The sequence below is a fragment of the Eretmochelys imbricata genome, chromosome 24 (genome assembly GCF_965152235.1).
Source record: "Eretmochelys imbricata isolate rEreImb1 chromosome 24, rEreImb1.hap1, whole genome shotgun sequence".
NCBI classification, from domain to species: domain Eukaryota; kingdom Metazoa; phylum Chordata; order Testudines; family Cheloniidae; genus Eretmochelys; species Eretmochelys imbricata.
In genome coordinates this window covers 19070651-19092844 of record NC_135595.1, presented here as the reverse complement: position 1 = coordinate 19092844, position 22194 = coordinate 19070651, and the positions used below count along the sequence as shown (strand labels likewise).

The 22194-nt window shown below is 52.0% G+C and overlaps 1 protein-coding gene across 1 annotated transcript; it reads left to right on the top strand.

Moving 5' to 3' along the window:
* Positions 1-1326: 1326 nt before the first annotated feature.
* Positions 1327-21504, top strand: LOC144279620 (phospholipase A2 inhibitor and Ly6/PLAUR domain-containing protein-like). The gene is made up of 5 exons (XM_077841196.1): positions 1327-1420; positions 2900-3016; positions 3376-3528; positions 3715-3858; positions 21344-21504. Exons 1-5 carry the CDS (start codon positions 1327-1329, stop codon positions 21502-21504), a joined length of 669 nt encoding a protein of 222 aa, XP_077697322.1.
* Positions 21505-22194: the final 690 nt, after the last annotated feature.

The window sequence follows — 22194 nt, the reverse complement described above, 5'->3', positions numbered from 1 at the left end:
GGAGCAATGGTCTCCAGTTGCAGTGGGGGAGGTCTAGGCTGGAGAGCATGAAACACTATTTCACTAGGAGGGTGGTGAAGCGCTGCATTGGGTTCCCTAGGGAGGGGGTGGAATCTCCACCCTTTGAGGTGTTCTATGGTTCTCTAATTCTCTGAACCTGCCTGCCGTACCCACAGCCAGCTGCTTCATGGCTGCTCTGGTCCCTGCAGAAAATGCCCGACCACCATGTGGGCGCCCCAGCCCCTCTGCCTGCTGTCTGCTCTCCTGGTCACAGGGGAGTCCCATCTGTCCCCAGGCACAGGGAGCTAGGCACTGATGAGAAGCAGGAAACCTTTGGAAATCACAGACAAATCTCAGGAGGCAGGAAAAGCGTCCCCCACCCTTGTCATCCTGCTTGGAAATGTTCCCCTGCCCCCTGCGCTGAGATTCCTGAGATTCATCTACATTTGTTAGTCTCTAAGGTGCCACAAGTACTCCCGTTCTTTTTGGGGATACAGACTAACATGGCTGCTACTCTGAAATCTGACTCCTTGGCTGTATTCGTGACTCCAAGTCTGACACCGCCTCCTTCTGCCTCAGTTTCCCTGTTTGTAAGGTGGGGATAATGTTCCCTTCCTCCCACCTGGGACCCTGGCAAAGGCAAGAGAAGGTATTTGGAGGTTGAAGTGATGTTTCCAGAGGAAAGCTCTGAAAAAAACCAAAGTGGACCAATTGGTTTTCTTTCTTTCGTCCTTCAATTCAAAACTTATGTTCACTGACTGAATTGAAACTCTCCCAAGCTCTGGACAGGAAAGAGTTAACGATCATGGGATCTCTTCAGCCAGCCCAGAGTTTTTGCATGCATGATGGAGGTGTGAAGCCATCAGTGGCAAGGGTGAACGATCACCAATCAAATTCGGAAGAAGAGAGTTGACAGGACAGGATGGTCCCGGGCTTTGGAGTCGACACTTTTCTGGTGCTTGCATTTCAGTGTAGAGTATATAGAGCAATATGAACAAGGGGTCGACAGTTTAGCTCGTACTGACTTCACTCATGCCTTAATGTGGCCGGTTGTAAATCGAGGCAAATATCTAGATGAGCTGATGTACCCCCGGAAGACCTGTGTGTACCCCTGGGGTACACGGACCCCTGTCTGAGAACCACTGATTTCCACTAATGCAAAAGGGAATTGGCCTCAGTACACATTGGCATCATCTGATCAGCCAGTGTCACATGCAGGGCTGTGAAATCTCCCATCTCTGGGTCCACCAGGATGTCATGGGGCAACCCAAGCTGATCCCCCAGGGGGCAGGTATTTGCCAACCTGCCTGATAAAACCACAGCCAGATGCTTCCTCGCTGTTCTGCTCACTGCAGTAAACACCCGGGCACCATGTGGGTGGCTCTGCCCCTCTGCCTGCTGTCCGCTCTCCTGGCCACAGGTGAGTCCCGTCCGTCCCCCGGCACAGGGAGCCGGAATTCACCTGGGGAACGTGCCGCTGTCGATGGCGGATTCTGGGCTCAGGATGGAATTTGTGGGTAAAACCAGCGAGAGGAAAACCCAGGGCCACGTCCCCCGGCTGACTCGGGGAGAGCAGGGATTGGAGCCTGGGACTCCCACAGCCCAGGCTAGGTGCCTCGCCAGGGGGTCAGAGTCCGTCCGTCCTTCCTTCTTCTCGTTCCTCCTCCAGCTCTCACCCAGGCTTGGGGTCATCCCGATGAGGAGCACCACCCCCATCCACATATAATCCCGCTTGGAAATGTTCCCCTGCCCACCAGCGCTGAGATTCCTGCCAGGACTCCTGGGTTCATCCCCCGGGTTTGAAAGGGGAATGGAGGTGCAACGGGTGGGGGCTGGGAGCCAGGACTTCTGGGCTCATTCCCCAGCTGTAGAAGCGGGCTGGGGTGTAGTGAGTTTGAGCAGAGACGGTTGCAAATCAGGACTCCCGAGTTCTGTCCGTGGCTCTGAAAGAGGAGTGGGGTCTCGTGGGTTAGAGTGGGCTGGGAGTCAGGAGTGAGGACTTCTCGGCTGTCTTCTTGGTTCCTGAATTGAACATATCTTTGTTCTACCTCAGTTTCCCTATTTCTTAGATGGGGAGAATATCACTTTGCTACCATCTAGGGACATAGAAGTGGCAGAGGAAGGCGTTCTGAGGTTTAATGGATGTTTCCACATGAAAGCTCTAAAAAAACCGAAGTGGGAAAATTTTTCTCTTTCTTTCTTTCTTTCTTAAAACTACCTGACGCTCACGTCATGAATTTAAAGGCCCCACCCTCTGGAGAGGAAAGAGTTGATGCTCCTGGGATCGCTGGCTGGAGGTGCACAGCCATCAATCCAAAGGCTTAAGAAGCATCAATCGTATTCTGAAAAAGAGAATTGGCAGGATCAGCGATGAAATGTGGGCTGAAGTCAAGTGTGGCTGAGCTGACGTAACTCTGAGAGCAGAGAGTGACAGCGGGGGGTGTGTGTGTGTGTGTGAAAGGTTCACCGCAAAGCCAGGCAGAAACCCCTCCGCAGAGCAGCCGAATTCTTGTTTTTCTGTCTACACAGACGTGTGGGGTTTGTTCGCAGGCACAAGCTGCACCCCAGATAGCCACGTCAGCAGCTGAAAATGTATTCTAGCCACAGACACTCAGGCAGCAAACAGACTTGTCTGCAGTGTTGAGTCAGATACAAATGACCAGCTAGCAAGATGCCTTTCCCCATCCGGAGAGTTAAATGGAACTGGGCAGAACTGCTGCAAAAGCAGGTGGCATTTCTCCAAGATCTGCCTGCCCACACGTTCAGTGAGGAGGCATTGGTGGTAACAACTCCCACAGCGCCACCTCTTGGTTCCTGGTGGTATTTCGCCCACGGGCACTGCCTGGGGAGGGGTGGGGAGCCGGGGTTTGTACTGAGAAGGGATTTTTCCAACCTCCAGGGAGCGCTCTGCAATGCGAGGTGTGTGCGTCCAGAGAGCTATCGTGCTCCGGCCCCCTGCAGCCCTGCGCCCCCTCGGAAGGGACCTGCGTCACCGTCGTGGCAGAGATCAGGCTGGGTGAGTGAAAGAAGATTTCTACTAAGTGTAGACACCATTGTCCTCCTGAAGCCAGGGGTCGAACCCAGAAATCCTGGCTCCCAGCCCCTCCCCCTACTCTAACCAATAGACTCCACTCCTCTCCAGGAGCAGGGACTGCTCAGTCTGGAAAGATAATGTCATAGACGGGGGATGGGATGAGATGGGGAATTGCAGTGGGTGACAGTGGGGCCTGGGTCAGACAGAAGAGAGGATTTTATCGGGGGTCGGAAGGAAGATGAGATTAGTTGGGGGTGGGGTGGATGGAACAAAAGGGGAGGATGGAGCAGCTGGGGGTCCATTGGGGAGCTCAGAGGTGATGCTCTGTTTCCCTTCCACAGAGGGATCCTCCTTCTCCTACACGGGTAAATCGTGCCTGGAGCCCCAGAACTGTGAGCCCGGCCCCTTCTCGCTGACCTACGCGCACAATGTCACCGTGCGGGCGAACATCGCCTGCTGTGACACCGACGGCTGCAACGCCGGGGCCATCTCAGGTGCGTGTCTGCTGCAAACCTAGAGACGTGCTCTGGCCACACCTGCCTGGAGATAACCCAGGAGTCCTGGCTCCCAGCCCCCCTGCTCTAACCACTAGACCCCACTCCCTTCCCCGAGCTGGGATCGAGCCCAATATGTGGTGACTCCCCACCCCTGGCTGACTGTGTGTGTCTGACTGTTCTCAGTGCCAACTGTGAGCTCCGTCCCCAACGGCCAGCAGTGCCTGACACTTTTCAATGTGGAGCCTTTTCACAGGCAGGGGAGTGGGATGTTGGCTTGCACCGGTGCCGAGGACCATTGTGTTGACGAATCTGGGCGATTAACAGTGGGTAAGTCCTCCAGATGGGGGCGGGGTCTGAACACAGAGCACAAGGTGGAGCCCAGCTGTGGCTGAGTCCCAGCCCCCCTTGCTCTGACCCTCTAGACTCCACTCCCCTGGCAGAGTTGCAGAGAGAACCCTGGAGTCCTACTTGCCGAGATGCCAAAGGAGCACCCAAGGAGGATAAGGCCACTGCGGAGAAACTAAATGAATTCTGTGTATCTGTCTTCACGGCTGAGGATGGGAGGGAGATTCCCAAACCTGAGCCATTCTGTTTGGTGACAAATCTGAGGAACTGTCCCAGATTGAGGAGTCATTACAGGAGTTTTTCCAAAAAATTGATAAATTAAACAGGAATAAGTCACCAGGACCAGATGGGATTCGCCCAAGAGTTCGGAAGGAACTCAAATTTCAAATTATAGAATGACTAACTGTGGTTTGTAACCTACCATTTAAATCAGCTTCTGTCCGAACTGGCTGGAGGATGGCTAATGACACACCAGTTTCGAATAAGGGCTCCAGAGGTGATCCCGGCAACTACAGGCCAATAAGTCTGACTTCAGTACAGGGCAAACTCATTGAAACTAGAGGAAAGAAGAGAACTGTCAGCCACATAGATGAACATAATTTGTTGGGGAAGGGTCAACATGGTTTCGGTAAAGGGAAATCACGCCTCACCAATGTACTAGAATTCTCTGAGGGGATCAACAAGCGTTTGGACAAGGGGGATCCCGTGGATATAGTGTACTTAGATTTTCAGAAAGCGTCCCTCACCAAAGGCTCTTAAGCAAAGTGAGCTGTCATGCGATAAAATCCTCTCATGGCTCAGTAACTGGTTAAAAGATAGGGAAAAAAGGGTAGGAAGAAATGGTCAGTTTTCAGAATGGAGAGAGATAAATAGTGGGAGTCCCCCAGGGATCTGCACTGGGCCCAGTCCTATTCACCATATTCCAAAATGTTCTGGAAAAAGGGGTAAATAGTGAGGTGGCAAAATTTGCAGAAGATACAAACCTACTCAAGATAGTGAAGTCCAAAGGAGATTGCGAAGGGGTACTAAAGGGTCTCTCAGAACAGGGTGACTGGGCAACAAAACGGCAGATGAAATTCAATGTTGATGAATGCAAAGTAATGCACATGGGCAAATGTAATCCCAGGTAGACATATACAATGATGGGTCGAATTTACCACTCAAGAAAGATCTTGGAGTCATTGTGGAGAGTTCTCTGAAATCATCCAGTCATGTGCAGCGGCTGTGAAGAAAGCGAACAGAATGCTGGGAATCATTAAGTAAGGAACAGAGAATAAGACAGACAATAGCATGTTGCCTCTGTATAAATCCATGGGATGCCCACAACTTGAACACTGCGTGCGGATGTGGTCGCCCCATCTCAAAAAAGAGATATTGGAATTGGAAAAGCTTCAGAAAATGCCAACCAAAATGATGAGGGGGATGGAACGGCTGCCATATGAAGAGAGATTAATAAGAGTAGGACGTTTCACCTTGGAAAAGAGACGGCTAAGGGGGAATATGATCGAGGGCTAGAGAAGGTTGGAGGGTGTGGAGGAAGTAAATAAGTAAGTGTTATTTACTCCTCCTAACATAAGAACGAGGGGTCACCACAGGCAGCAGGTTTAAAACAAACCAAAGGAAGTACTACTTCACACAATGCACAGTCAACCTGTGGAACTCCTTGCCAGAGGATGTTTTGAAGGCCAAGACTATAACAGGGTTCAAACAGGAACTAGAGAAGTTCCTGGAGGACAGGTCCATCTGTGGCTATAGCCAGGATTGGCAGAGAAGGTGGCCCCAGCCTCTGTTTGCCCAGGAGCTGGGAATGGGTGACGGGGGATGGATCACTGGATGATTCCCTGTTCTGTTCATTCCCTCTGGGGCACCTGGCATTGGCCAGAGGATACTGGGCTAGATGGACCTTTGGTGTGACCCAGGGGGGCCATTCCTCTGTTATGTTCTCACGTTGTTCCAGGCCCCTGCTCTGAGCACTAGACCCCACTCTGCCTGCAGAGCCGGGTGCAGTTATGCTGGGAGGGGAGTGTGTGAGAAACCACATGGGGGTCGGGGGAGGGGGGATGTGGGAGCCCCTTATTACGTCTCTCTCCCCCTGTCCAGGTGGCATCACTGTGATGAAGATTGCGGCTGGATGTGCCTCCCCTGGCGCTTGGGGGAAGAAAGTGGGGGAGAGGAAATACGTCCAGTGTGTGGGGGATTGGCTGATCCGGGCCAAGTGCTACCCAGCTCCCAGGGCCGGCGGGGGCATCGGGGAGCCCTGAGCCCCGGCCTGGCATCCTCCCCTTCTGCTGCGTGCTGGGCTGCAGTGAACCTCCCTTCAGCAGCCACCAGCTGCTGCTTCTCTTTCGGGGGGATTGCGGGTTCCTGTTGTGCATTGGCTGAATCAAGCGAGTTGTGGGGAAAGCACCCCCCTTGCTCCTTGTCCCCTGACCGCCCCGTACCGGGCCCCCCCGTCCCTATCTGTGCACAAGTGATGCTGGCAGGAAGAGAACCCGAGAGTCCTGACTCCCAGTACCCCACCCTGTAACCCACCAGAGCCCACTCCCTTCTGAAAGCCAGGGATAGAGTCCAGGAGTCCTGGCTCCCAAGCCCCCTGCTCTAACCACTGGACCCCTCTCCCCTTGCAGGGCCAGGGAATGGAACCCAGGAGTCCTGCCTAGACCCCCTCCCGGAAGGCAAGGCCCATGGCCGGGGGAAAGGCATCGGCTGGCTGAGCTCCCCTGGGGAAGGAGGGCTGTGGGAAGGAGAGGCCGTGGCTCACCCAGCTGTCCAGGCGGGCGGGAACGCCCTGGAGGGGAGAAATGTCCTTCTAGGTTGATTTTGCAGGGCTCAGTTCGTCCCGCTCTCTGGGGCGGCTCCACTGGGAGTGCCGGGCTCAGGGAAGGTGTCAGGAAACAGGGCAGATCCCCCCAGCCGGTGGTGCTCTGTGAGCAGATTTCACCCCGCGTGAACTCCTGGATCGCTGCCCCCGTCTGACCCCGGAGTCACAGCCAGTCCCCTCAGATACTCTCAGACAAGCTGGACTTTGTGAGGAAACCTCACGTACACCCCAAACCAGCCCACCCAGGTCGTCCCCTGCCCCAGGAGACTGGTCACTTACCCCAGAGCCACGGGACCCCAGATCCTACACCAAAGGCAACGCTGGCAGCCAGGTCTGTAGGAATCTCAGTAAAGGTTCGTGAGCTAAGGAAAGGGAATGAGGGTCACGAGGGGTTAAAGCCGGTAAAATTCATGCCCAGGTGAGTCGTAGTCTGTAATTCCAAACGGTGGCGGTGATGGGAGAAACTGCCATTTTTCCCAAGTCTTTTCAGGTGCCCCCAGACGGTCTCCAGGGCTCCCCGCTTTGCATCCCGTTCTGGTCCCTGTAAGAGTCCAGCCGGCCCAGCGAGGCAGGATCCTTCCCTGAATGCATCCTTACAGCTTCTTCTCCCAGAGAACAAGCTGGCAGGGCCCCCACCCACGTGGGCTTTGCATTCGATGGGGGGAGGGAGGAACGCGGCGGTCTGCACACACGATGGCCCCTGCCTTTGGGGTCAGCACTTTTCTGGTGCTAAAGTTCCTCCTTAGCATCCCTCCGGCATCTCTGCTGGGTCAGTGAGTCCCAGGGCTGTGCTCAGGGTGAATGGTTGTTACTCCACTAAAACAGCAGATGGGGAAGAGAAAACCATACCACGGCCCATTGGTTTTCATGAAATCGAAACTCCAAACACACTGTTCTACCTTCGCCATGCCTTTGATCTAGGCCAGCGGCTCTCGACCTTTACAGACAGCTGTACCCCTTGTGGGAGTCTGATGTGTCTTGGGTACCCCAAATTTCCCCTCACTTAAAAACGACTTGCTCACAAAACCAGCCATAAAAATGCACAATGTCACGGCCATGCTGCTGCTGACAAGCTGCTTCCTTTCTCATTTCCGCCATTATAAAATAACTCGGTGGGAACACAGGACAAATCCTGCACTGGCATTTCAGTGTAGAGTATATAGAGCAATATGAACAAGGGGTCGACAGTTTAGCTCATACTGACTTCACTCGTGCCTTAATGCAGCCGGTTGTAAAACGAGGCAAACATGAAGATGAGCTGATGTTCCCCCCGGAAGACCTGTGTGTACCCCTGGGGTACATGGACCCCTGGCTGAGAACCACTGATCTGCACTAATGCACAAGGGAATTGGCCTCAAGACACATTGGGATCATCTGATCAGCCAGTGTCCCATGCAGGGTTGTGAAATCTCCCATCTCCGGGCCAACCAGGATGTCACGGGGCAGCCTCAGCTGATCCCCCAGGGGGCAGGTATTTGGCAACCTTTCTGCAGAGAAGGACCTGGGGATTACAGTGGATGAGAAGCTGGCTATGAGAGAGCAGGGTGGCCTTGTTGCCAAGAAGGCCAACGGCGTTTTGAGCTGCATCAGTAGGAGCGTTGCCAGCAGATGGAGGGAAGTGATTGTTCCCCTCTATTCGGCACTGGTGAGGCCACATCTGGAGTACTGGGTCCAGTTTTGGGCCCCCCACTACAGAAAGGATGTGGAAAAATTGGAGAAAGTCCAGCGGAGGGCAAGGAAAATGATTAGGGGGCTGGGGCACGTGACTTAGGAGGGGAGGCTGAGGGAACTGGGCTTCTTTCGTCTGCAGAAGAGAAGAGTGAGGGGCGATTTTATAGCAGCCTTCAACTACCTGAGGGGGTCCCAAAGAGGATGGAGCTCGGCTGTTCTCAGTGGTGGCAGATGACAGAACGAGGAGCAATGGTCTGCAGTTGCAGTGGGGGAGGTCTAGGCTGGAGATTAGGAAACACTATTTCAATGGGAGGGTGGTGAAGCGCTGCATTGGGTTTCCTAGGGAGGGGGTTGAATCTCCATCCTTTGAGGTGTTTAAGGCCCAGCTTGCCACAGCCCTGACTGGGATGAATTACTTGGGGTTGGTCCTGCTTGGAGCAGGGGTTGGACTAGATGACCTCCTGAGCTCTCTTCCAACCCTGATCTTCTTTTGTTCTCTGATTCTCTGAAGCTGCCTGCCGTTCCCACAGCCAGCTGCTTCATCGCTGCTCTGGTCACTGCAGAAAATGCCCGGCCACCGTGTGGGCGCCCCTGCCCCTCTGCCTGCTGTCTGCAGGGAGTGCGGGTCTCTTCTGGGGTGTATGTACCCCACGCTGGCCCAGCGAGCGCAGGGAGAAAATGGCCGAGCAGCGGGAGGGGTTTGCAGATTCCTGGGCACAGGGACTAGCGTGAGGGCCGCGCTGAGCTGCGTGAGCCGGGACCGAGCCATGCTTGGCCAGGAGGGGACACTGTTGCACCATCGCACTGACTCACATGGTCTGAGTTCTGGGAGCCAGGACTCCTGGGTTCTATCCCCAGGTCAGGGACGGGGTGGGTCTAGAATAGGCTGGAAGCCAGCAGCAATTAGGACTCCTTGGTTAAAAGAACAGGAGTACTTGTGGCACCTTAGAGACTAACCAAGTACTCCCGTTCTTTCTGGGGATACAGACTAACACGGCTGCTACTCTGAAATCTGACTCCTTGGCTGTATTCGTGGCTCTGAGTCTGACACTGCCTCTTTCTGCCTCAGTTTCCCTGTTTATAAGATGGGGATAATGTTCCCTTCCTCCCACCTGGGACCCTGGCAAAGGCAGGAGAAGGCTTTTGGAGGTTGAAGTGATGTTTCCAGAGGAAAGCTCTGGAAAATACCAAAGTGGACCAATTGGTTTTCTCTCTTTCGTCCTTCAATTAAAAACTTATGTTCACTGACTGAATTGAAACTTTCCCAAGCTCTGGACAGGAAAGAGTTAAGGATCATGGGATCTCTTCAGCCAGCCCAGAGTTTTTGCATGCACGATGGAGGTGTGAAGCCATCAGTGGCAAGGGTGAACGATCACCAATCAAATTCGGAAGAAGAGAGTTGACAGGACAGGATGGTCCCCGGCTTTGGAGTCGACACTTTTCTGGTGCTAAAGTTCTTCATTAGCATCGCCGGGTGTCTTTGCTGGGTCAGTGAGTCCCAGGGCTGTGCTCAGGGTGAATGTTTGTTCCTCCATTAAAACAGCAGACGGGGAAGGGAAAACCGTACAACAGTCCATTGGTTTTAATGAAATCGAAACACCAAACACACTGTTCTACCTTAAAAAGAAAAGGAGTCCTTGTGGCACCTTAGAGACTAACCAATTTATTTGAGCATGAGCTTTCGTGAGCTACAGCTCACTTCATCAGATGCATACCGTGGAAACTGCAGCAGACTTTATATATACACAGAGAATATGAAACAATACCTCCTCCCACCCCACTGTCCTGCTGGTAATAGCTTATCTAAAGTAATCTTCAGGTTAAGCCATTTCCAGCACAAATCCAGGTTTTCTCACCCTCCACCCCCACACACAAATTCACTCTCCTGCTGGTGATAGCCCATCCAAAGTGACAACTCTTTACACAATGTGCATGATAATGAAGTTAGGCCATTTCCTGCACAAATCCAATGGCATAACATTCTTTTTCACTGACTGACCAGTTGCTTTCCCTCTCAGACAGTTTTTTGGTGAGAAACACTACAGGGTGGAATTCTTGATCAGGTCCTTTCTGCATTAAAACTGCTCCCACACCACGCTCGGACGCATCTGTGGTTACTAGGAACAGTTTGTCAAAGTCTGGGGCCCTTAGTACAGGGTCAGACATGAGTGTCGCTTTAAGCTGGTTAAAGGCCTCCTGACACTTTTTGGTCCACTGAACAGCGTTTGGCTGTTTCTTTTTGGTTAGGTCTGTCAGCGGGGTGGCGATTTGGCTGTATTGCGGTACAAATTGTCTGTAATAACCAGCCAAGCCTAAGAAGGATTGAACCTGTTTCTTTGACTTTGAGACAGGCCATTTTTGGATCGCATCCACTTTGGCTGATAGTTCCTTGACCCACCTGGTGTCCAAGGTAAGTCACACTGTTTAGGCCTATTTGACACTTCTTAGCCTTAACAGTTAGTCCTGCCTCCCTTATGCACTCAAGGACTTTTTGTAGATGTTCCAGGTGTTCTGCCCAGGAATCCGAAAATATGGCCACATCGTCAAGGTAGGCGACTGCATATTCTCCTAATCCCGCTAGGAGACCATCTACAAGTCTTTGGAAGGTGGCGGGTGCATTCCGCAGCCCGAAAGGGAGGACATTAAATTCATACAGCCCGAGACGTGTGATGAAGGCTGAGCTTTCCTTGGTGGATTCATCTAGCGGTACCTGCCAGTACCCCTTGGTTAAGTCCAAGGTAGAGATGTACTGGGCCCGTCCCAGTTTCTCTAATAGTTCATCTGTGCGTGGCATTGGATAGTTGTCTGGGCGAGTTACAGCATTTAGCTTATGATAGTCCACACAAAAACGTATCTTCCCATCTGGTTTGGGAACTAGAACCACTGGAGATGCCCATGCACTCTGTAACATATCCTGGATCTCCCGGTCTATAGCAGTTTTAGCTTGAGGAGACACCCGGTAAGGTTGGACTTTAATTGGGTGAGCATTACCTGTGTCAATGGAGTGGTATGCCCGTTCAGTCAGTCCTGGGGTGGATGAGAACGTCGACGCGTAGCTAGTGCACAGCTCCTTGGTCTGCTGTCGCTGCATACGCCCAAGGGTCATGGAGAGGTTCACCTCTTCCACACCACCAACAGTTTTCCCTTCGTAATAGACACCTTCAGGCCACTCAGCGTCGTCTCCTCCCTGGGCTGTAAACTGACAAAGCTTTAATTCTCTGGAATAAAAGGGCTTTAGAGAATTAATATAGTACACTTTAGCTTTCGGTTGGAGGTGGGGAATGCTATGAGGTAATTAACAGCTCCCAGGAGCTCCTGGACCATGAATGGCCTTTCCCTTGATGCTTCCATTTTATGGGCCTGGAGCGCCTTTAAGACCATGACCTGGTCCCCTACTTTGAAGGAACGCTCTCTGACATGTTTATCACACCAGGCTTTCTGCTCTTTTTGAGCATCCTGTAAGTTTTCTTTAGCAAGGGCTAAAGAGGTTCGGAGGGTGTTTTGTAGGTTGGTTACAAAGTCCAGAATGTTAGTTCCTGGAGAAGGTGTAAATCCCTCCCATTGCTGTTTCACCAACTGTAATGGCCCCTTAACCTCACAGCCATATACAAGTTCAAATGGGGAAAACCCTAAACTGGGATGTGGTACAGCTCTGTAGGCAAAGAGCAACTGCTGCAACACTAGGTCCCAATCATTGGAGTGCTCATTTACGAATTTACGTATCATGGCCCCCAAAGTCCCATTAAACTTCTCCACCATGCCGTTTGTTTGATGGTGGTAAGGAGTGGCAACTAAGTGATTTACCCCATGAGCTTCCCAGAGGTTTTCCATAGTTCCTGCCAGGAAATTAGTCCCTGCACCTGTGAGGATGTCGGAGGGCCAACCTTCCCTGGCAAAAATGTCTGCTAGTGCCTGGCACACACTTTTAGCCCTGGGGTTGCTTAGAGCCCCTGCTTCCGGCCATCGGGTGGCAAAATCCATGAAAGTCAGTCTGTACTGCTTCCCTCTGGGTGTCTTTTTCAGAAAAGGACCCAGAATATCCACAGCTACTCACTGAAATGGAACTTCAATGATGGGGAGTGGTTGGAGAGGGGCTTTGACCTGGTCTTGGGGTTTTCCCACTCTTTGGCATCCTTCACAAGACCGGACATAGGTAGAAACATCCTTGCCCATTCCCTCCCAGTGGAATGGCCCCCCAAAAACGGTCTTTGGTCCTGTTCAGCCCAGCATGGCCACTAGGGTGATCATGGGCTAAGCTCAAGAGCTTGGCCCGGTATTTAGTTGGACCTACCAACTGTCTCTGAGGATGCCAGTCTTCCTGGTGTCCACCAGAAAGAGTTTCTTTGTATAAAAGTCCTCTTTCTACAACAAACCTGGATCGATTAGAAGAGCTGAGAGGCGGTGCGTTGCTCCGTGCCGCCGTCCAAGCTCTCTGGAGGCTTTAATCCGCTTCCTGTTCGGTCTGGAACTGTTCCCTTGATGCTAGAGACATCAGTTCCTCATTGGATTGTGGACCTATGCTTGGTCCCTCTGGAAGCGATGTAGGGGATGGGGCTGTTTCCGTTGACTGTGAACCGCTCTCCGCTGGGACACTATGTTGGGGTTCAGGCTCTGGCTGAGTCTCTTGTGTAGGGTTAAGGGCTGCTGCCGGTTCAGGTTCGGTGGGGCCCTCTGGTGTTGGGGTTGCAAGTACTAGATTCAGTGCTGGCAATGGGTGTGGTGCTGGTTGTTCGGCTGGTTCCGGTTCTGGGACTGGTTCCGTCTGGGTCTCTGGGACTGGATCCACTACTGTTGTTGCAGACATTGGCCTGGGGTCCAGGTCCATCACCTCTGACCGGGTCCTGATAGAAGTTTCCTGAACAGAGCTAGGCCTCACAGCTTGTTTAGCCTGGCTGCGGGTGACCATTCCCACCCTCTTGGCCCGCTTCACATGATTGGCCAAGTCTTCCCCCAACAGCATGGGGATGGGATTATCATCATCGACTGCAAAAGTCCACATTCCTGACCAGCCCTGGTACTGGACAGGGAACTTGGCTGTAGGCAAGTTGAAAGAGTGGGACTTGAAGGGTTGAATCGTCACTTGGATCTCTGGGTTGATTAAATTGGGGTCCACTAAGGAAGCATGGATAGCTGACACTTGTGCTCCGGTGTCCCTCCACACGGTGACCTTCTTCCCGCCCACACTCACAGTTTCCCTCCACTCCAAGGGTATCTGGGAGGTATCTGGGCCTGCGGATCTTTGGTGTGATTCTGGTGCAATGAACTGTAATCTGTTGGGGTTCTTGGGGCGGTTGGCCTTTACATGCCCCAGCTCATTACATTTAAAACATCGTCCAGCTGACGGGTCACTGGGGTGAGGCGGGTTGCTGGAGAACGGGGTGGTGGGACGATAAGGTGTCTGGAGGGTTCTTTGGGAGGTAGGTGGGGCCTTGGGCGGCCCCCGGTAATAGGGTGTGGTCTGGGGTTGTCCCTTCTGGTCTCCACTCCAACTGCAACCAGTTTTCTTCTTCTCTGCTACCTCCACCCATCTGGCTCCAATCTCACCTGCTTCGATTACAGTTTTGGGTTTCCCATCTAGTATGTATCTTTCTATTTCCTCAGGAACACCCTCTAAGAATTGTTCCATTTGCATTAGGAAGGGCAAGTTTACTGGAGATTCAACACTTGCTCCTGATATTCAGGCATTCCAATGTTTCACAATGTGGTAGGCATGTCGGGTAAATGACACGTCTGGTTTCCACCTTAGGGCTCTGAACCTCCGACGGGAATGCTTGGGTGTTATCCCCATTCTGACTATCGCCTTGGATTTAAACAGTTCATACTCGTTCATGTGTTCTTTAGGCATTTCAGCCGCCACCTCAGCTAATTGTCCACTGAGCTGCGGCCTCAGCTGTACCATGTATTGGTCTGTAGGGATGCTGTACCCAAGGCAGGCCCTTTTGAAGTTTTCTAAGAAGGCCTCGGTATCATCGCCTGCCTTGTAGGTGGGGAACTTTCTGGGATGGGAAGTGGTACCTGGAGAAGGATTGCTAGGGTTTGTTGGTATATTCTGCTGAGTCTTTACCTTCTCCATCTCCAGTTCATGCTTCCTCTCTTTTTCCTTCTCCTCCTCCACATGCTTCCTTGCCTCCATTTCCCTCCTGTGGGCAGCCTCCTGTACCTCCTTCTCCAGCCGCATGAGTTCTATCTGTCTTTCATGTTCCTTTTGTTTTTCCTCAGCCTGAAATCTGGCTAATTCCAGCGTTTCTTGAGCCGTGGATTCTGTCATCCAAACCTCTCCGTTTTTAACTAACTTTACACCCGAGGTTTGGAAATAAACAAACAAACAAAACTTGGCTGTAAAATTTTGCTGTGCTGGAATAGGATACCTATTCTCTGATAGTGATTGTCAGCCTACAGAAAAAGACAATTCCCTTTGTCTCTGCTCTGGCCCCAAATCAAAGCAAAAAACCTCCAACTACTTGGAAACCTGCTTATCAGCAGCCCCAAAGGAAAAAAAAAATTTGTGTTCAAAGCTGTGCTCCTTCTAAAAAGAAATCAAAATCCTAAAAAAAAAAAACAACCCTGCCACTTTTGTCTCCAGGCAAATGGGTAGAACACCCCCCCCCAATTTAGTTTTAGGGGGAAAAAAACCTCAGGTTTTCGAAGACTGTGAATTTCCCTGCAGGAGATTAACTACTCTGCCTCCAGGCAAAGAAAACCTGCAATTCACAAAGATAATCCCCTTTTGTCTCTGCTCTGGCTCCAAAGCAGAGAAAAAACTAGTTGCTTTCAGTTGGACCTCCTTTCCAGCAGCCCCAAAGGAAAAAAAAATATTTCCTTTTTAAAATCCGTTTTTCTGGTTCAAAAAAATCTCAAATTGATCTCAAAATGATTTCAGGTTAATCCCACCACTCTGCCACCATGTCAAGGTTCCTTCCCCACTCTGAACTCTAGGGTACAGATGTGGGGACCTGCATGAAAATCTCCTAAGCTTACTTTCCCCAAGGTACAAATTAATTTTGTCCTTTGCCCCTAGATTTCTACTGCCACCACCAAACTTTAACTGGGTTTACTGGGAAACGTAGTTTGGACACGTCTTTCCCCCCAAATCCTACCAACCCTTGCACCCCACTTCCTGGGGAAGGTTTGGTAAAAATCCTCACCAATTTGCATAGGTGACCACAGACCCAAACCCTTGGATCTTAGAACAATGAAAAAGCATTGAGTTTCCTTACAAGAAGACTTTTAATAGAAGTAGAAAAGAATCACCTCTGTAAAATCAGGATGGCAAATACCTTACAGGGGAATTAGATTCAAAACAGAGAGAATCCCTCTAGGCAAAACCTTAAGTTACAAAAAGACACACAGACAGGAATATCCATTCTATTCAGCACAGCTATTTTCTCAGCCATTTAAAGAAATCATAACCTAACACATACCTAGCTAGATTACTTACTAAGTTCTAAGAGTCCATTCCTGTTCTGTCCCCAGCAAAAGCATCACACAGACAGACACAGACCCTTTGTTTTTCTCTTTCCTCCCAGCTTTTGAAAGTATCTTATCTCCTCATTGCTCATTTTGGTCAGGTGCCAGCGAGGTTACCTTTAGCTTCTTAACCCTTTACAGGTGAGAGGATTTTTCCTCTGGAGAGGAGGGATTATAAAGGAGTTTACCCTTCCCTTTCTATTTATGACAACAGGTGAAAGTGTTTTGCCACTGGCCATGGGGGATTTTATAGCACCGGGGACAGAAAAGTGGTTCCCCTTCCCTTTATATTTATGACAGGTCCTTTCTTATGTTATTATAAAAAATACATAAGTGTTACGGCCACATTGTGACTGACAAATAGCTTCCTTTCTCAGTTCCACCGTGTAATGATAAGATAACTCCACTGGGATATAAATATTGTTCTTACAGTTCAGTGGATAGTACATAGAGCTGCACAAACAAGTCATTGTGTCAGGAAATTTTAGCTCGTACTGACTTCACTAGTGCTTTATATCTGGCCTGTTGTAAAATGAGGCAAACATCAAGATAAGCTAATGTACCCCCTGGAAGACCTGTGCGTACCCCTGGAGTACACAGACCCCTGGCTGAGAACCACAGATCTCCACTAACGCACAAGGGAATTGGCCTCAAGACACATTGCATCACCTGATCAGCCAAAGTCACATGCAGGGTTGTGAAATCTCCCATCTCCGGGTCCACCAGGATGTCATGGGGCAGCCCCAGCCGATCGCCCAGGGGGCAGGTATTTGCCATCCTGCCGGATAAAACCACAGCCAGATGCTTCCTCGCTGTTCTGCTCACTGCAGCTAACATCCAGGCACCATGTGGGTGGCTCTGCCCCTCTGCCTGCTGTCCGCTCTCCTGGCCACAGGTGAGTCCCGTCCGTCCCCGGGGACAGGGAGCCGGGTGGTGGGGTCGGGAATTCACTTGGGGAAAGTGCTGCTGTCGATGGTGGATTCTGGGGTCAGGATGGAATTTGTGGGTAAAACCAGCAAGAGGAAAACCCGGAGCCACATCCCCCGGCTGACTCGGGGAGAGCAGGGATTGGAGCCTGGGACGCCCACAGCCCATGCTAGGGCCTGGCCAGCGGGTCTGAGTCCGTCTGTCCTTCCTTCTTCTCGTTCCTCCTCCAGCTCTCGCCCGAGCTTGGGGTCATCCCGATGAGGAGCAGCACCCCCATCCACATGTCATCCTGCCTAGAAATGTTCCCCTGCCTGTCAGCGCTGAGATTCCTGCCAGGACTCCTGGCTTCATTCCCCGGGTTTGAAAGGGGAATGGGGGTGCAACAGGTGGGGGCTGGGAGCCAGGACTTCTGGGCTCATTCCCCAGCTGTAGAAGCGGGCTGGGGTGTAGTGAGTTTGAGCGGAGATGGCTGCAAATCAGGACTCCCGGGTTCTGTCCGTGGCTCTGAAAGAGGAGTGGGATCTCGTGGGTTAGAGTGGGCTGGGAGTCAGGAGTGAGGACTTCTCAGCTGTCTTCTTGGTTCTAACCCTGAACTGAACACATCTTTTTTCTACCTCAGTTTCCAAATTTCTTTGATAGGGATAATATAACTTTGCAACCATCTAGGGACATAGAAGGGGCGGGGAAGGTGTTCTGAGGTTTAATTGATGTTTCCACATGAAAGCTCTAAAAAAACCAAAGTGGGAAAATCTTTCTTTCTTTCTTTCTTTCTTTCTTTCTTTCTTTCTTTCTTTCTTCTTAAAACTACCTTACGCTCACGTAATGAATTAAAGGCCCCCACACTCTGGAGAGGAAAGAGTTGATGCTCCTGGGATCGCTGGATGGAGGCGCACAGCCATCTATCCAAAGGCTTAACAAGCGTCAATCGTATTCTGAAGAAGCGATGAAAAGTGGGCTGAAGTTGAGTGTGGCTGAGCTGACGTAACTCTGAGAGGCAGAGGCCTGGAGCAGAGAGTGACAGCGGGGTGTGTGTGTGTGAATGTGTGTGTGTGTGAAAGGTTCACCGCAAAGCCAGGCAGAAACACCTCTTCAGAGCAGCCGAATTCTTGTTTTTCTGTCTACACAGACGAGTGGGGTTTGTTCGCAGGCACAAGCTGCACCCCAGATAGCCACGTCAGCAGCTGAAAATGTATTCTAGCCACAGACACTCAGGCAGCAAACAGACTTGTCTGCAGTGTTCAGTCAGATACAAATGACCAGCTAGCAAGATGTCTTTCCCCATCCGGAGAGTTAAATGGAACTGGGCAGAACTGCTGCAAAAGCAGGTGGCATTTCTCCAAGATCTGCCTGCCCACACGTTCAGTGAGGAGGCATTGGTGGTAACAACTCCCACAGCGCCACCTCTTGCTTCCTGGTGGTATTTCGCCCACGGGCACTGCCTGGGGAGGGGTGGGGAGCCGGGGTTTGTACTGAGAATGGATTTTTCCAACCTCCAGGGAGCGCTCTGCAATGCGAGGTGTGTGCATCCAAAGAGCAATCGTGCTCCGGCCCCCTGCAGCCCTGCGCCCCCTCGGAAGGGACCTGCGTCACCGTCGTGGCAGAGTTCAGACTGGGTGAGTGAAAGAAGATTTCTACTAAGTGTAGACACCATTGTCCTCCTGAAGCCAGGGGTCGAACCCAGGAGTCCTGGCTCCCAGCCCCTCCCCCTACTCTAACCAATAGACTCCACTCCTCTCCAGGGGCAGGGACTGCTCAGTCTGGAAAGGTAATGTCATAGACGGGGGATGGGATGAGATGGGAATTGCAGTGGGTGGCTGTGGGGCCTGGATCAGACAGAAGAGAGGATTTTATTGGGGGTCGGGGGGAAGATGAGATTAGTTGGGGGTGGGGTGGATGGAAAAAAAAGGGGAGGATGGAGCAGCTGGGGGTCCATTGGGGAGCTCAGAGGTGATGCTCTGTTTCCCTTCCACAGAGGGATCCTCCTTCTCCTACACGGGTAAATCGTGCCTGGAGCCCAAGAACTGTGAGCCCGGCCCCTTCTCGCTGACCTTCGCAAACAATGTCACCGTGCGGGTGAACATCGCCTGCTGTGACACCGACGGCTGCAACGCCGGGGCCATCCCAGGTGTGTGTCTGCTGCAAACCTAGAGCCGTGCTCTGGCCACACCTGCCTGGAGATAACCCAGGAGTCCTGGCTCCCAGCCCCCCTTCTCTAACCACTAGACCCCACTCCCTTCCCCGAGGTGGAATCGAGCCAAGCGTGTGGTGAATCCCCACCCCTGGCTGACTGTGTGTGTCTGACTGTTCTCAGTGCCAACTGTGAGCTCCGTCCCCAACGGCTGGCAGTGCCTGTCGTTCTTCAAAATGGGGGCAGATGGCTGGCAGGAGAAGGAGAAGGAGCTCTTGGCCTGCACCGGCGCCGAGGTCCATACTGTTGGGGAATCTGGGATATTAACACGGGGTAAGTCCTCCAGATGGGGGCGGGGTCTGAACACAGAGTACGAGGTGGAGCCCAGGTATCCTGGCTCAGTCCCAGCCCCCCTTGCTCTGACTCACTAGACTCCACTCCCCTGGCAGAGTTGCAGAGAGAACCCTGGAGTCCTACTTGCTGAGATGCCAAAGGAGCACCCAAGGAGGATAAGGCCACTGCAGAGAAAGTAAATGAATTCTGTGCATCGGTCTTCACGGCTGAGGCTGGGAGGGAGATTCCCAAACCTGAGCCATTCTGTTTTGTTGACAAATCTGAGGAACTGTCCCAGATTGAGGAGTTATTACAGGAGTTTTTGCAACAAATTGATAAATTAAACAGCGATAAGTCACCAGGACCAGATGGGATTCGCCCAAGAGTTCGGAAGGAACTCAAACGTCAAATTACAGAACTACTAACTGTGGTTTGTAACCTACCATTTAAATCAGCTTCTGTCTCAACTGGCTGGAGGATGGCTAATGACACACCAATTTTCTAAAAAGGGCTCCAGAGGTGATCCCGGCAACTACAGGCCAATAAGTCTGACTTCAGTACTGGGCAAACTCATTGAAACTAGAGGAAAGAAGAGAACTGTCAGACACATAGATGAACATAATTTGTTGGGGAAGGGTCAACATGGTTTTGGTAAAGGGAAATGACGCCTCACCAATGTACTAGAATTCTCTGAGGGGGTCAACAAGAGTGTGGACAAGGGGCATCCCGTGGATATAGTGTACTTAGATTTTCAGAAAGCGTGCCTCACCAAAAGCTCTTAAACAAAGTGAGCTGTCATGCGATAAAATCCTCTCATGGCTCAGTAACTGGTTAAAAGATAGGGAAAAAAGGGTAGGAAGAAATGGTCAGTTTTCAGAAGGGAGAGACGTAAATAGTGGGAGTCCCCCAGGGATCTGCACTGGGCCCAGTCCTATTCACCATATTCCAAAATGTTCTGGAAAAAGGGGTAAATCGTGAGGTGGGAAACTTTGCAGAAGATACAAACCTACTCAAGATAGTGAAGTCCAAAGCAGACTGCAAGGAGGTACTAAAGGGTCTCTCAGAACTGGGTGACTGGGCAACAAAACGGGAGAGGAAATTCAATGTTGATAAATGGAAAGTAATGCACATGGGCAAACGTTATCCCAACTAGACATACACAATGATGGGTCAAATTTACCACTCAAGAAAGATCTTGGAGTCACTGTGGAGAGTTCTCTGAAATCATCCACTCCATGTGCTGCGGCCGTAAAAAAGCAAACAGAATGCTGGGAATCATTCATAAAGGGACAGAGAATAGGACAGAAAAGATCGTGTTGCCTCAATATAAATCCATGGGACGCCCACATCTTGAACACTGTGCGCGGATGTGGTCGCCCTGTCTTAAAAAAGATCCATTGGAATTGGAAAATCTTCAGAAAAGCCCAACCAAAATGATGAGGGGGATGGAACGGCTGCCATATGAGGAGAGATTAATAAGTGTGGGACTTTTCATCCTGGACAAGAGATGGCTAAGAGGGGATATGATTGAGGTCTAGAGAGGGTTGAAGGGTGTGGAGGAAGGAAATAAGGAAGTGTTATTTACTCCTCTTAAAATAAGAACGAGGGGTCACCACAGGCAGCAGGTTTAAAACAAACCAAAGGAAGTACTGCTTCACACAATGCACAGTCAACCTGTGGAACTCCTTGCCAGAGGATGTTTTGAAGGCCAAGACTATAACAGGGTTCAAACAGGAACGAGAGAAGTTCCTGGAGGACAGGTCCATCTGTGGCTATTAGCCAGGGTGGGCAGTGATGGTGGCCCCAGCCTCTGTTTGCCAGGAGCTGGGAATGGGCGACAGGGGATGGATCACTGGATGATTCCCTGTTCTGTTCATTCCCTCTGGGGCACCTGGCATTGGCCAGAGGATACTGGGCTAGATGGACCTTTGGTGTGGCCCAGGGGGGCCGTTCCTCAGTTATGTTCTCACGTAGTTCCAGCCCCCTGCTCTGAGCACGAGACCGAACTCTGCCTGCAGAGCCGGGTGCAGTCCTGCTGGGAGGGGAGTGTGTGAGAAACCACATGGGGGTCAGGGGAGGGGATGTGGGAGCCCCCGATCACGTCTCTCTCCCCCGTCCAGGTGCCATCACCCTGACGAAGATTGCGGCTGGATGTGCCTCCCCTGGCGCCTGCGTGAAGAGAGTGGGGGAGAAGAAATACGCCCAGGGCGTGGTGAAGATGCTGATCCGGGCCAAGGGCTACCCAGCTCCCAGGGCCGGCGGGGGCATCGGGGAGCCCTGAGTCCCGGACTAGCGTCCTGCCCTTGTGCTGCGCACTGGGCTGCAGTGAACCTCCCTTCAGCAGCCTCCGGCTGGTGGTTCTCTTTGGGGGGGATTGCGGGTCCCTTTTGTGCATTGGCTGAATAAAGCGAGTTGTGGGGAAAGCACCCCCCTAGCTCCTTGTCCCCTGACCGCCCCCTACCGGGCCTCCCCCGCCCCTATCTGTGCACGAGTGATGCTGGCAGGAAGAGAACCTGGGAGTCCTGACTCCCAGTACCCCACCCTGTAACCCAACAGGGCCCACTCCCTTCTGAAAGCCAGGGATAGAGCCCAGGAGTCCTGGCTCCCAAGCCCCCTGCTTTAGCCACTGGACCCCTCTCCCCTTGCAGGGCCAGGGAATGGAACCCAGGAGTCCTGCCTGGACCCCCTCCCGGAAGGCAAGGCCCGTGGCCGGGGGAAAGGCATTGGCTGGCTGAGCTCCCCTGGGGAAGGAGGGCTGTGGGAAGGAGAGGCCGTGGCTCACCCAGCTGTCCAGGCGGGCGGGAACGCCCTGGAGGGGAGCAATGTCCTTCTAGGTTGATTTTGCAGGGCTCAGTTCGTCCCGCTCTCTGGAGTGGCTCCACTGGGAGTGACGGGCTCAGGGAAGGTGTCAGGAAACAGGGCAGATCCCCCCAGCCGGTGGTGCTCTGTGAGCAGATTTCACCCAGCGTGA

What these genes read in the sequence shown, in the direction of transcription:
- LOC144279620 (XM_077841196.1), top strand. Translation starts at nt 1,327, where the DNA reads ATGCTTCCTCGCTGTTCTGCTCACTGCAGTAAACACCCGGGCACCATG. An exon ending in GTCCGCTCTCCTGGCCACAG is followed by an intron (nt 1,421 to 2,899) that starts GTGAGTCCCGTC and finishes TCCAACCTCCAG; the next exon opens with GGAGCGCTCTGCAATGCGAG. An exon ending in CAACGCCGGGGCCATCTCAG is followed by an intron (nt 3,529 to 3,714) that starts GTGCGTGTCTGC and finishes GACTGTTCTCAG; the next exon opens with TGCCAACTGTGAGCTCCGTC.